Source organism: Sturnus vulgaris, chromosome 3, assembly GCF_052056855.1.
Source record: "Sturnus vulgaris isolate bStuVul1 chromosome 3, bStuVul1.hap1, whole genome shotgun sequence".
NCBI lineage: Eukaryota > Metazoa > Chordata > Aves > Passeriformes > Sturnidae > Sturnus > Sturnus vulgaris.
In genome coordinates, this window is record NC_142245.1 from 114,218,609 (window position 1) to 114,231,804 (window position 13,196).

Below are 13,196 nucleotides of genomic sequence, written 5' to 3' on the forward strand. Positions count from 1 at the left end.
TGGAATCCGGGAATCCTGCATGTGCTGCACTAACGGCCCCAAAATACAAATCCAGGGAATGTCCCTCGATTCCAGCTCCAGTGCTGGGAGCTGGGGTATCCTGAGCCGAGCAGGGATGTTTCCCACCTAAAATTTAAGCTGTGAAAGAGAGGAGGTTTGGATGGGATATTGGGAAGGAATTCCTGGCCGTGAGGGTGGGGAGGGGCTGGGGTGGAATTCCCAGATTTGCTGTGACTTCCCCTGGATCCCTGGGAGTGCCCAAGGCTAGGTTGGACACTGGGGCTGGGAGCAGCCTGGGACAGTGGAAAGTGGGATTAGGGATCTTAAAAGTCCCTTCCCAGCCAAAGCATTCCATGATTCCCCGATTCCTCAGCGCGCTGAAAGTTTGTTTGCCTTTTATTCCCTCGATATTCCACCACCGGCTCCAGCAAAGGCAAGGAGAAGACCAAGGAGCACAAGTAGGTTTGATCTCCCTGCTCCTCTTCCTCCTCCTCTTCATTCCCACTTTTCCCAGCTGATCCAGCTGCTGTGCTCTCCCTTCCTCTAAAGCCAGACCTGTCCACCCTGGAAGAACTTGGCTCTCATGGATGTGTGGCCTCAGGTTTTGGAGCTTGCAAAAAAAAAAAAAAAAAAAAACAACAAAACCAAGGAATATTTATCCAGCAAAATCTTTGGAGCCTGGCAGTGCCTGAAGGGAGCTGAGAGGTCTTGAGGGAAGGCTGGATCCACATGGATCGGATGGAGGGAATTTCCAGCCTGGACATGGAGAAGTCTGGGTGCAGACAGGACTTAGATCCGACTTTTCCCTGGATATCAGGCAAAGATTCTTCCCCCAGGGCCGGTTTGGATTTGGAACGGCTCCTGAGGGAATGGTGACATTCCAAGAGCTCCAGGAGTGCATGGACAGGGACAGGGTGGGACTGCTGGGGTGTCCTGGGCAGGAGTTGGATCAATGATCCCAATGGGTCCTTTCCCACTCGGGAATTTCGTGATTCCGTGATCCAACAGCTCCTGTGCCCACATTGGGCTGCCAGGTTCTGTTCAGCTCCTGCCTTCCTGTTATTCCCAACTGTTTTCATGGATACCAGACCAGGCTGTTCCCCCAAAATCCTGATCCTCTGGCTCTGCTGGAGCAGCTCAGCTCAAATTTAAACTCAGCTCCAGGGAATGATCCTGGAATCACCCCCTCCCTATCCGAGTCGTCTCTCCTGGCTCTTATTCCTTGTTTTGTGGTTTAAGGATCGATTCATGGCACATCCCATGGATGGATCCTCCTGAATAACGGGATGAGGTGGAGAAAGAGGGGAAATGTCCTCAAGGAGAGGGCAGAGTGGGGAAAAATGGGAAGAGATTTCCCAACTCTGGTCCCTCCCCTGGGAAGAGGCACAAAGGGATTGAGGATTGGGATCTGCCCAAGGGTGCAGGATGAACCCGGCAGTGATGTCTGGCCCTTGGAAGAACGGGAGGAATTCCTGCCAGGAAATGAGCCCTGGGAATGCTGCTCCCAGTAAAAGGCAGTGATTAAAATGTCCTTTTACCCATGGATAATTCATGGATCTTTAACTGGAAGCTGGCCAGGAGAGAGGCAGCTCCCAGCTCCCTGCTGCGGCTCCAGAATCCCTGCGGATTCTGGAGATTCCCCACGAGCGAAATCCTAAAGGACGAAAGGTTTGTGGAAGCGGAGACAATCCCCGCTCAATCCCAGGAAATCCATGGGAAGAGCACTTCCAGAGGCTGGGTGGAGTCCGTGGTGTCCAATACCGATTTAAACTTCGCTGGAAATCCATCCCAACTTAGGGTTGGCACCAGGACGTTCCGATGCCCCGAATTTGCCGGAACGCGGGCGGGATGTGACGGATGCGGAGCCTCGGTTCTTTGGGATAACGGGAGAAGGACGACGGTGGCTGCTGCTGCCCTGGGAGGGCTCAGGTTCCGCAGGATCCTCATGGAATATTCATGTGGAGACGGTGTCAGCTCTCCGCCAGCCCCCGGCTTCCCACCGGGAGCAGCGGAAGGGATCGGCAAGATCCCACCAAGCCCCCGGAGGGATTCCCCCCATCCATCCCTGCTGGGATGGGGCTCCCACCATAGAGGCTCCTCCATTCCCGCCTCAGCTCTTCCAGAACCTTCTCCTGCAGGCCCGGGGGGGAGGTAGGAGCCGGGATGGGAAGGGGGAGGTGTTTGGGGTTGGGCAGGGCTCGCCCAGAGTGGGAAAGGCACGGCCGGGGATTGGGAAGGGGTTGGGGATCGGGATGAGCCACTGGGAAGCTGCTCCAGGACTTTTGGGATGGCTCCGTCCTCATCCTCACCCTGATCCTTCCCTTCTTCCCAGCATCCACCAAAATCCGCCAAAATCCGCTGCTTCAGAATTTATGTCTTTGTCTCTTTTTTTTCTCTTATTCCTTTTTTCCTCTATTTTTCCTATTTTGTTTTTTATTTTCCTTTTTTTTCCTCCCCTCACTTTTCCTGGTGCTTTTTCCTGTTTGTTTGGAGGGGTTTTTTTCCTGCTTTGTCCTCAGCATTTTTTTTTTATCCCAACAGTTTTCTTTCCCCACTTTTTTTTATTTCCTTTATTTATTTCCCATTTTCCCCCTGCTGATTCCTCCTGGGATTTCTTTCCCAAATTTTTCTGAGTAGTTTTCCTTTTTCTTTTTTTCCTGCTTTCCCCCTGTTCTTCCCCCCATGACCCCTTTTTAGTTTCCTTCTATGGTTTGGGTTTGGGGGTTTTTTCCCCTGCTAATTCCTCCTAGGGATTTTTCCTAATTTTTTCTGTTTTTTTCCCTTTTTCTTTCCCGTTTTTCCCCCCTCATTCTTCCACCTCAATTTTTTTCCCCGTTTTTTCTCCTCCACTCTTCCCTCCCCATTTCTGCTTCACAGTTTCCCCCATTTTTTCTCCCAGTTTCTTTTCTTCCCTATTTCTCCCCTCCATTTTTTTTTTCATTTTCCTCCTTTCTTTTCCCTTTCTTCTTTACTCATTTTACATTTTTTCCTTTTTTCCTTTCCCCCTCTTTTCCTTATTTCCCCTTTACCCATTTTATTCTTTTTTTGCTGCTTTTCCCAATTTTTCTTTTCCCTTTTTTCCTTTTAACCCTTCCCCCCTCTTCTTTTTCCCTTTTTTCCCCCTCTTCCTCCCTTCTTCCCCCCTCTTTCCTTTCTTTCTCTTTCCCGAGCACCCTCAGGTGCCTCAGAAATTCCTGGGACACGGATTTTATCCCTGAGCATCCACGAGCAAATGGCAGCTCTGGGACTGGAGGGGATTTCTTTTGCTCTCCATTTTTAATAATTTAATAAAAAAAAAAAAAAAAAGAATGCAATCCAACCAGAGGAGGGATGGAATGGAATTCCATGGGGGAATCTCCATGGCAGAGAGTGGTCTGGGAGCAGAATTCCAGACTGCAACATTTCCTCATCCAATAAATAAATTCAAAAACAGCCCAAAGGTCCCATCCCCTGCGATGTTTCCTGGTGGGATTCCAGATACAGAATCCTCATCCTTACCTTTTCTCCTCCTATCCATGGAAAAACTGCACCATCATGGAGCATCCTGGGAATAAAGCACAGCTCCCAGAGGCCGGAGTGTGGCTTTAGTCCCAGGTTTAAATAGTTCCTGGATCTGATCCCACTTGGATTCCCCTCCCTCAGGCACGTTATTTTCCAATTTTCCTTAATTTTCTTCCTGCTTTCTCTGGCTTTCTCTGTGGCCTGCAGATTGCTGGAGGTCACTTCCAACCAGGACAAACCAGGCTGGAAGCAATTCCAGAGTTTCTTTGGCCTTGGGAGAAAAAAAAAAAAATCCCAAGGGTAAAACTTCCAGAGGTGAGAGTGGGGAAATCCCCCAGGTTCCCTGCGGGCAGCACAGCCCAATCCTGCAGAATCCAGGAGCTCTGGATTCCCTGGCCTGGCAGGCAGGTACAGGTGAGATCCAGGCTGGAAGTGAGGTCCAGGCTGGAAGAAGTGAGGTCCTGGTTGGAGCTGAAGCAGGAAATTAGATTTGGGTTGGAGTTGAGGAAAAGTCAGGATTGGAGGTGACTTTTTGTCCTGGCTGGAAGTGGATCCCAGTTTGGAGGTGAGATCCAGGCTGGAAGGTAAATCCAGGCTGGAGGTAAGGTCCTGGCAGGAGATTAGATTTGGGTTGGAGTTGAGGAAAAGTCAGGATTGGAGGTGACTTTTTGTCTTGGCTGGAAGTGGATCCCAGTTTGGAGGTGAGGCCCAGCTTGGAGGAGGTGCCAAGGCTGGAGGTGAGTTCCCAACTGGAGGTGAAATTCATCTTGGAGGTGAAGTCCAGACTGAAGAAGAGGAAAAGTCCAGTTTGGAGGTGGGATCCCAGTTTGGAGGCTGGAGGGGGGTCCCAGTTTGGAGGTGAAGTCCAAGCTGGAGGTGAGGAAGGATCATCTTGGAGTTTAGACCTGGGCTGTAGGAAAGGTCCAGCCTGGAGGTGAATTCCAGCCTGCAGGGCTCATCTTGGAGCTAAAACCTGGGCTGGAGGTGAGGTCCAGGCAGGTGAAAAAAGGTTAGGGCTGGAGGTGGGGTTCTGACTGGAAATTAGATCTGAGCTGGAGCTGAGGTGAGGTCCTGACTGGAAGTTGGATCCAGGCTGGAAGTTAAGTTAAGTTTAGTTAAGTTGGATCCAGGCTGGAGGTGAGGTCCTGGCAGGAGGTGAGAAAAGGTCCCAGTTTGGAGGTGAGGTCCCAGTTTGGAGGTGAGCAAAGGTCCAGCCTGCAGGTGAGGTGTGATCCTGGTGTGATAACTTCCAAGAACATCTGCAGCAAAGGTTCCCCCACTTCCAGTGATGGGAATTCTCCAATTAAAAAACGTCCTCCTGTCACGGGGGAATCTGAATTTTGGGTGTCTGGAGTTTTGGGGTGCTGGAATTCTGGAGTCTTTGAATTTTTGGGTGTTTCATTTTTAGTCGTTTCATTTTCTGGTGTTTTGGAAAGAAATTCCATGAACTGGTCAGGAGAGCTGAGGAGTGGGAACACAACTGGGACTGCCAGCAAGGATTCTGCTCGTGGGGAGGCAGAATTATCCCAAACTGAGGCATTCCCAGATAAAAAATGGGATCCAATTTTTTTATCTGGCAATGGGATATGGGAATATCTCGTTCCCAGATTAAAATTTCTGGGGATATATCCCAGGGATATATCTGGGAATTTATCCCAGGATAAAATTTACCATATAAAAATTTATCTGGAATAGGAAATGGGATAAAAGTGTGAATTCCACTGCTATCCTAGCTCTGCCTCTGGAATATTTCCCGCTCTGTTTTCCAGCTGACATTCCCATTTTTCCTTTTGGAAAAAACCTTCTGTTCCCACCTCCCACATCATAGAAAACACTAAAACACAGCAATTAACGGGAATAATTTTTTTTTTTCGCTCTCCCTCTCTTCACCCAGGGCTGGAAAAGGAGTTTTCTCAGCCATGAAGCTTGGAAAGACACGCCCGTCCAAGGATGAGCACCGGAAACAAGGTACGGGCATGGAATGATGGGGGATTCCTGGAACTGCAGCAGTGGGACAGGAAGGGCTGCCTGTTCCCTGAGCTCTGCACCCACCCGGGGCTGGAATTGGATCCCTCTGGAAAGGCAGGAGAGGGCAGCGATTGGAAATTCATTGCTGTTTCCATTCAGAGCCGAGGATCGGTTTTCCACCGCGAAGAAAAGCTGGGATGCGCGTTTACAGGAGGGGAAAAGTTTGGATCGTGGTTCTGGGAAAACTTCCCCTGTTTTCCAGCCAAGTTTGAGGATAGGAAAAGGGAATTTTGCCTGGGATGCTGGCATGGGAACTTGGGTTCTCTTCCCAGAATTTGGGTGTCCTTGTGGTTAAAGCCTCCAGCAGGACCACGGGAGAACATCCAGGATGCAGAGGCAGAACAGAGCCGTTGGTGCCATGGAAGTGTCTCCACAGGCTGGATTTATCCTTGGCCATGGAATGGTCCCTGGGGGGTGTGGGCAGTGCTGCATGGATGGGAGGATCCTGATCCCACCTTTCCCAGGAACCTGCAGCTGTCCCACACCTTCCCTGGGCTGGGATTGTGATCCTGACCCTTTGGTTGGAATTCCATCCATCCATCCATCCATTCCATCCATCCATTCCATCCATTCCATCCATTCCATCCATTCCATCCATTCCATCCATTCCATCCATTCCATCCATCCATTCCATCCATTCCATCCATTCCATCCATCCATTCCATCCATTCCATCCATTCCATCCATTCCATCCATTCCATCCATTCCATCCATTCCATCCATTCCATCCATTCCATCCATTCCATCCATTCCATCCATTCCATCCATTCCATCCATTCCATCCATTCCATCCATTCCATCCATCCATCCATCCATTCCATCCATCCATTCCATCCATCCATCCCACTCCATCCATCCCACTCCATCCATTCCATCCATCCATTCCATCCATCCATCCCACTCCATCCATTCCATCCATCCATTCCATCCATCCATCCCACTCCATCCATTCCATCCATCCATTCCATCCATCCATCCCACTCCATCCATTCCATCCATCCATCCATTCCATCCATTCCATCCATTCCATCCATTCCATCCATTCCATCCATTCCATCCATCCATTCCATCCCGCTGGGTAAGGGGTGGGTGGATGTTCCTGCACCCACTGCCAAGCCAGCGCTCCCAGTGTTCCATGGGTGCTTCCCTCCCATCCAGACTCCTCCTTTGGGTCAGATCGAGGATCAGACCTTGGACACTTCCAGGGATGGAGCAGCCACAGCTTCTCTGGGAATTCCAGCCCAGCCCCCTCCCCACCCTGCCAGGGAACAATTCCTGCCCAAGATCCCATCCAGCCCTGCCCTGGGGCACTGGGAGCCATTCCCTGTGTCCTGTCCCTCCAGGCCTTGTCCCCAGTCCCTCTTCAGGCCCTGCCAGGGGCTCTGAGCTCTCCCTGGATCCTTCTCCTCTCCAGGTGAGCACCCCCAGCTCTCCCAGCCTGGCTCCAGAGCAGAGGGGCCCCAGCCCTGCAGCAGCTCTGGGGTCTCCTCTGGGCTCTCTCCATCCTATGCCGACAATCCCGGAGCTGGAGGCAGAAATTCCCAGCTCGTGTGACTCTGGCTCAGTTTTAATCTCCTGGCTGAGTCAAGGACTCCCTTTCCCTGAGGAAAGGAACATTCCAGCAACTTCTTCCAATAGGAACCGAGGGATGTGCCGGTGGGATCTGAGCTCCTGCAGCAGTTTTTCCTTTTGGGAATGATGCATTTCTCCCATTTTTTTCACCCCTCTCTCAAAACCAGGGGATTCGTTGTCCATGCAACATCTCTCAGATCTCCAGCTCTTCCTCAAATGCTTTCAGCCCCTGAACTCGGGGTGTTGCCATTATTCCTTATTTTTCCTTCCCAAAAGCCTCCTCAGGGATTCTACCCGGATAGAATTCCACATCATCCCTTTGATAACCCCTTTTCTGAGCAGGTTGTCCGAGACCCGACCTGGTTCCCATTGTTTTTGTGCTCCCAGCCGAGGGGTTGGATTGGTTTCCCTTCTCCCAGCCTTTAATTATTCACTGATGGAAATTAAAACCGGAGCCATTCCTTTTGTCCCCTTCCCGCAGACGATCCGGCTGTCCTGGAAACAGAAGACCTGGACAGGAAGGCCATGAGATACGGAGCAGGCCTGGAGCCAGACACCATCTCCCTGGCCTCTGTCACCGCTGTCACCACCAATGTCTCCAACAAAAGGTGAGATCCAGGGCTGGGATTGTGCCAGGTGAGGACAGACATCCCAAAAACGCGTGACCCCTGACACAGGGAATGTTGGAAATCATTGGCCCATGGGGCCTGTGGGCTGTTTTTGGGAATATCTGACCTGCAGCAGAAATCATCAGAGTTCTGTGGAGCTTCCCAGGGTTGAAGGAGCACTGAGGGTGACCCTGCTCTTGTGTAGGACATGGAGGGACAGGACACAGGGAATGGCTTCCCACTGCCAGAGAGCAGGGCTGGATGGGATATTGGGCAGGAATTGTTCCCTGGCAGGGGTTGGGATGGAATTCCCAGAGAAGCTGCAGCTGTCCCATCTCTGGAAGTGTCTCAGGCCAGGTTGGAACACCCTGGGATGGTGTCAGGCTCCAGATGATCCTTGAGGTGTTTTCCTACCCGAACCATTCCATGATTCCATGAATTCCATCTGTGGGTTTCTTCTGCCTCTCCCAAGGTCCAAGCCCGACATCAGGATGGAGCCGAGTGCTGGGAGGCCCATGGATTACCAGGTAGGTGACACCTGCTGTGCCCTCAGCGTCACAACCTGGGCCTGGGGACACCCTTTGCAGTCCCAGCTCACTGGGCTTGGAACCAGGGAATCCCAAGAGCTGGAATTTCACTGGTGGAGCCATAAACTCAGAATTAAGTAATGGACTGGGTTTGTTGTGCAGCATGTGAAGCCCAAATTAAGCTCTCCTTGAGGTTTTCTCCATGGAATTTCTCCTTGGAGCAACCTGGGATAGCAGAATGTGTCCCTGCCCCTGGCAGGGAGTGGAATGGAATGAGCTTTAAGGTCTTTTCCAATTCCAATCCATGATCCCATTGTGGTCTCCAGCAGAAGTGAAGATCCCAACGGGGTTGGTCTCTCTTGGTTAAATCCGTTGGATTTTCCGTGTTGTGTGACACGCCCACACCCTGGGGCTGGAAGAACTGGGATTCCTGGAATTTCCTGCATCCCCACCCCCTGCCAGCCCCTCCTCATCTGTGTCCCAGCAGGACCAGCAGGCCCCACTGCACTGGGAATTCCCTTTGGTCAGAGGTTGGGTGGGACTGGTGAAGCCATCCTGGAGCTGCTCCCGGGATTGTGGAAATTTGGGAATTGCTCTCCGCAGGTCAGCATCACCATCATCGAGGCCCGGCAGCTCGTGGGGCTCAACATGGACCCCGTGGTGTGCGTGGAGGTGGGGGAGGAGAAGAAATACACCTCCATGAAGGAATCCACCAATTGTCCTTACTACAACGAGGTGGGTCCGGCCCCGGTGCTGCTCCAACGCCGCCGCGCTACCCCGCCCTCCATCCGCTGATTTCTTTCCTATCTGTGGTTTTTTGGGTTTTGTTTTTTTTTTTTTTTTTGTTAAATTCCTGCGGGAATAAGGTGAAATCTCAAACCACACGCGAGAAGCGAAGCCTTTTCCCTCTGGAATGTTGTGATCAGTGATTCCCAGGTTTCCCGAGGAATCGGCACTTCCGTTGGCTCAGCGGGGGGTGGGTGACCCCGTGCGGGGCCGCCCTGGGCGTTGGGATCACATGGATGCATCCCTGCTGGGCCAGGGGCTGCAGGAGCTCCCCCAGGCAGCCTCGGGTTCTCCAGGGGGGTTCTCAATCCCGATGGATCCCACCCCTCAAGATTCCCCTTTCCCTTCCAGTATTTCGTCTTTGATTTCCACGTCCCCCCCGATGTCATGTTCGACAAGATCATCAAGCTCTCCGTAAGTGACCCCCCCATGGCCTGGTCCTCGTCCTTTCTGGGGGGCTTTGGAAGTAAAAACCTCATTTTTGGGATGGATTTAAGGTCCTTGATGTGAGGTTCCCAATAGGAATTCTCCTCTGCAGATCCTCAGTCTGTTTTCCTGTTCCAACCTTCGTTCCTGGCTCCACACAGTTCCTGCATTCCCTGTGTCCCTTCATGGGTGATTTCTGGTATTCCAGAGCCTTGGAATTCATTTATTTTTGTCGAGAAGAAAAACCTTCCTGAGCCTGCCAGGGAAATTCCTGGGGCATCAGAGCTGTTGTGGAAATCCAGGACTGGGAATGCTGAGAATAAAATTGGGATTTCAGTCCAGCCAAAACCAGGAAGGTGATGGGCAAGACTTCCAGATTCCCAGCCCAATTAATGCACATTAATTAAGATCATCCATATCCATCAGTGCACAGACTGACTGTATAATTTCTCCCAGTTTTCCTCAAATTCTGAGCATTCTAAAGGCTCTTCCCTCAGTTTGCTGTTGCAGTGGCTGGAAAAGGGATCTTGCACCAAAGATTTATTTCTTTGCATTTTTTTGTTCATCCTAAATTTAAACTTCCTGGCAATTCCACTAATCAGGAGGTGCCAATCCCAGGGGGCCTCTTGGTGTCCTTAGAATCCTCCCCAGACCAAGGAAAACTCCTCAGCTCCTTTCCCACCTGGCACTGGACACCTCTGGATTGGCTTTGCAGCTGCAGGGAAAATTCCTGAGTGGTTTTCCCCTCTTGATTTCCAGGTGATCCACTCCAAAAACCTCCTGAGGACCGGGACATTGGTGGGGTCCTTCAAGATGGATGTTGGGACTGTTTATACCCAGCCTGGTACGTGAATGTCGTTTGTAACCATTCCCAGGCTCAGTGGAGCAAAATTCCTGGCAAAGGAGTCAGGCAGGGGCTGGTTTCCTTGGAAAATGCTTTCCCAATTTAGTGTGAATATCCAAGATATAAACAAGTCACCTGGACTGGCCTGTAGGTCGGGGAAGAGCACTTGACACCTCTGGACAAGGGTCTCTATCCCATCCTGGAATTGTGGAATCACAGGATGGTTTGGGTGTGATGGGGCTTGAAAGATAATTTTTTTAATCCCACCCCTGCCATGGGCAGGGACAACTCCCACTGTCCGAGGCTACTCCAAGCCCCATCCAACCTTTCCTTGGACACTCCCAGGGATCCAGGGCCAGCCACAGCTTCTCTGGGAATTCCTTCCCAAGATCCCACCCCAAGCTCCCCTTTCCCACTGGAAGCCATTCCCTGGCTCCTGGCCCTCCAGCCCTTTCCCAAATCCCAGCTCTCCTGGAGCCCCTTGAGGCTCGGGAAGCAGCTCCAAGGATTCCCTGGATCCTTCCCTGATCCTGCTCTCCCAGGTGTCACTGAGATCCCTCCTGGGTGTGCTGTGTCCATCCCTGCCCTGCCAAGGGAGAAGCCCCAGGTGACATTCCCAGGCAGGACATCAACATTCCAGACAGGAATGTCCAGGACTGGGTCCTGCCCTGTATTTCCCTGGAAACGAGACAGAGATGGATTAGAGATCTGATCATCAAGCTCAACCATCCCCAGCGCTGCCAAGGCCACCGCCACCTCCCCACGTCCCCAAGTGCCACATCCACACACCTTTAAACCCCTCCAGGATGGAGACTGGAGACTCCACCCCCCTCCACCTTATCCCGTTGTTCCTCCACCTCCAACACCAGGCTCCCCTTCCCAATGGGATTTTCCAGGGGTTTGCTGGGATCCCTCACACTCGGGGCAGGTCCCACCCCATGGATGGCCGTGTCCTGGTGGCGTTGGCCGTGTCTGGGTTGTGACAAAGGTCCCTGCTGTCCCCTGGGTCGCAGAGCACCAGTTCTACCACAAATGGGCCATCCTGTCCGACCCCGAGGACCTCACGGCCGGCCTCAAGGGCTACCTCAAGTGTGACATCGCCGTGGTGGGCAAAGGGGACAACATCAAGACCCCGCACAAGGCCAACGAGACTGAGGAGGACGACATCGAAGGGTAGGGATCTGCTGGGATCTGCTGGGATCCACCTCTTCCTGGATCCCTCGGGAATGGCTTTCCACCTCTCTTTACCTTGGATGGGATAACAGGATCCAAACCTGGGGCTGGTGGCAAACAGGGAGCCATGACAGCAGAGGGAGCGATCCGGTGCTTTTCCGAGAGGGAATGCGAGGTCCTGGTGCAATCCCAGGTGTTCTCCAGCCCAGAGTTGTCGTTCCTGTGGGGTCAGACCATCAGCTGGTGGTTGAACTCTACAGCAACGCCAGCCTGGTGTCACCCAGACTGATGTCCCCAGTCCTAAACTGGAGCTCCTGATGGGCCCTGGATGGGATTGGGGTGGGATGAGATTGGGATTTCATAACCCCAAGGCAGAGCAAGGAGGAAGTCGGGGTGAAATTTCCCAGGCTGTGTGTGAGGACAGGGCTCCCAAACTTCCCAGAACATCTCAAAGGTCATAGAACAAAAATCAGGAGCTTTAAGGCTTGGTTCCAGCCCCAGAACTTTTCCAACTAATTGAATATTTCCAGTTCAAATCCGTGTCTCAGGCTCTCCCCACATGGAATCATGGAAGGGTTTAGGTTGGAAAAGACCCCTGGGGTTGAGTCCAGCCATTAACAGTCAAAAAACACCAGCACAGCTCTCCCAATTTGCTGGGGTTTGAGGAATCACCTCCAGTACTTTGGGTTTAATTCCATGCTGTAGTGGTGATGTTCTCCTACTTATCCCTAAAAATCCTGGGATGGTTTGTTTTGGAAGGGATCTCCAAGATCACCTTGTTCCAACCCTCCTGCCACGGGCAGGGACATCTTCTACCAGACATGGACAGCTCCAGCAATTCCCAGAATTCCCCTAGAAATATTTTGTACACAGCATTCCCAGGGGCTCAGCTATTCCTGCAGAGGAGGAAAGCCACGTAGCCAAAAAAAAAAAAAAAATAGATGGAGTTTATTTCATCCCCAAAATAATCCTCCGAGCTCCCCTTGATAAGGAAAAAACAACTCTTCCAAAATCCCAATTAATTTAATTTCTGTGGGATGGAGTGGAAGTGGAAGGAGTCGGTGCTCGGAAAATGGAGCAGCTCCTCTTTGGTCTTGTACGGAATGACAAAGGTTGGGAAAGACCTCTGAGATCATCCCACCCAACCTTCAGCCTTCCCACCCCAGCAGCCATTCCCAGCTCCACCCTCTGACATTCCAGGAACCTCCTGCTCCCGGACGGGGTCCCGCCGGAGCGGCAGTGGGCTCGGTTCTACATCAAGATCTACCGCGCCGAGGGGCTGCCGCGGATGAACACCAGCATCATGGCCAACGTCAAGAAAGCCCTCATCGGGGAGAACAAGGACCTGGTGGACCCCTACGTGCAGGTGGCCTTTGCGGGGCAGAAGGTGAGCGGGGAGGTGCCGGGGTGGTTGTTGGAACCCTGGAAGCTGAGTGTGAGGTCAAACCTCCCAGTGCTCTCAGGCTGTCGGGTTTTGTTTTCTTCAACGAGCCAAGCAGCTCAATGGTTGCTACAAAGTTGTTTCTTGCACAAGAGCATCAGTCTTAAAGCAAAAGTGACGGGCGCTAAAGTTCCCGCTAAGTTTTGGTGTAAAGTCCCAATTAGAAGTAGGAGCAAAGCAAAAGCAATGGCAAATGGCCAACATGAAATGGCAAAAATCAAACGGCCAACATGAAATGGCCAAAATCAAATGGCCAAAAGCCCATGGCAAAAAGCCAATGGCCAAAAGCC

General features: G+C 51.9%; 1 protein-coding gene across 7 annotated transcripts in view; it reads left to right on the forward strand.

The window, feature by feature from the left end:
• Positions 1–13,196, forward strand: part of OTOF (otoferlin) — an 89,922-nt gene that overhangs the window by 34,175 nt on the left and 42,551 nt on the right. For 5 of the 7 annotated variants that reach the window (XM_088162614.1, XM_088162615.1, XM_088162616.1 and 2 more), the window contains 9 exons: positions 429–458; positions 5,396–5,469; positions 7,583–7,709; positions 8,182–8,236; positions 8,840–8,971; positions 9,374–9,436; positions 10,208–10,292; positions 11,306–11,465; positions 12,666–12,852. In XM_088162614.1, the coding sequence (XP_088018740.1) occupies positions 429–458; positions 5,396–5,469; positions 7,583–7,709; positions 8,182–8,236; positions 8,840–8,971; positions 9,374–9,436; positions 10,208–10,292; positions 11,306–11,465; positions 12,666–12,852 (913 nt within the window). The remainder of the gene's footprint in view (positions 1–428; positions 459–5,395; positions 5,470–7,582; positions 7,710–8,181; positions 8,237–8,839; positions 8,972–9,373; positions 9,437–10,207; positions 10,293–11,305; positions 11,466–12,665; positions 12,853–13,196) is intronic. The other 2 variants (XM_088162619.1, XM_088162620.1) reach the window with 1 other exon arrangement.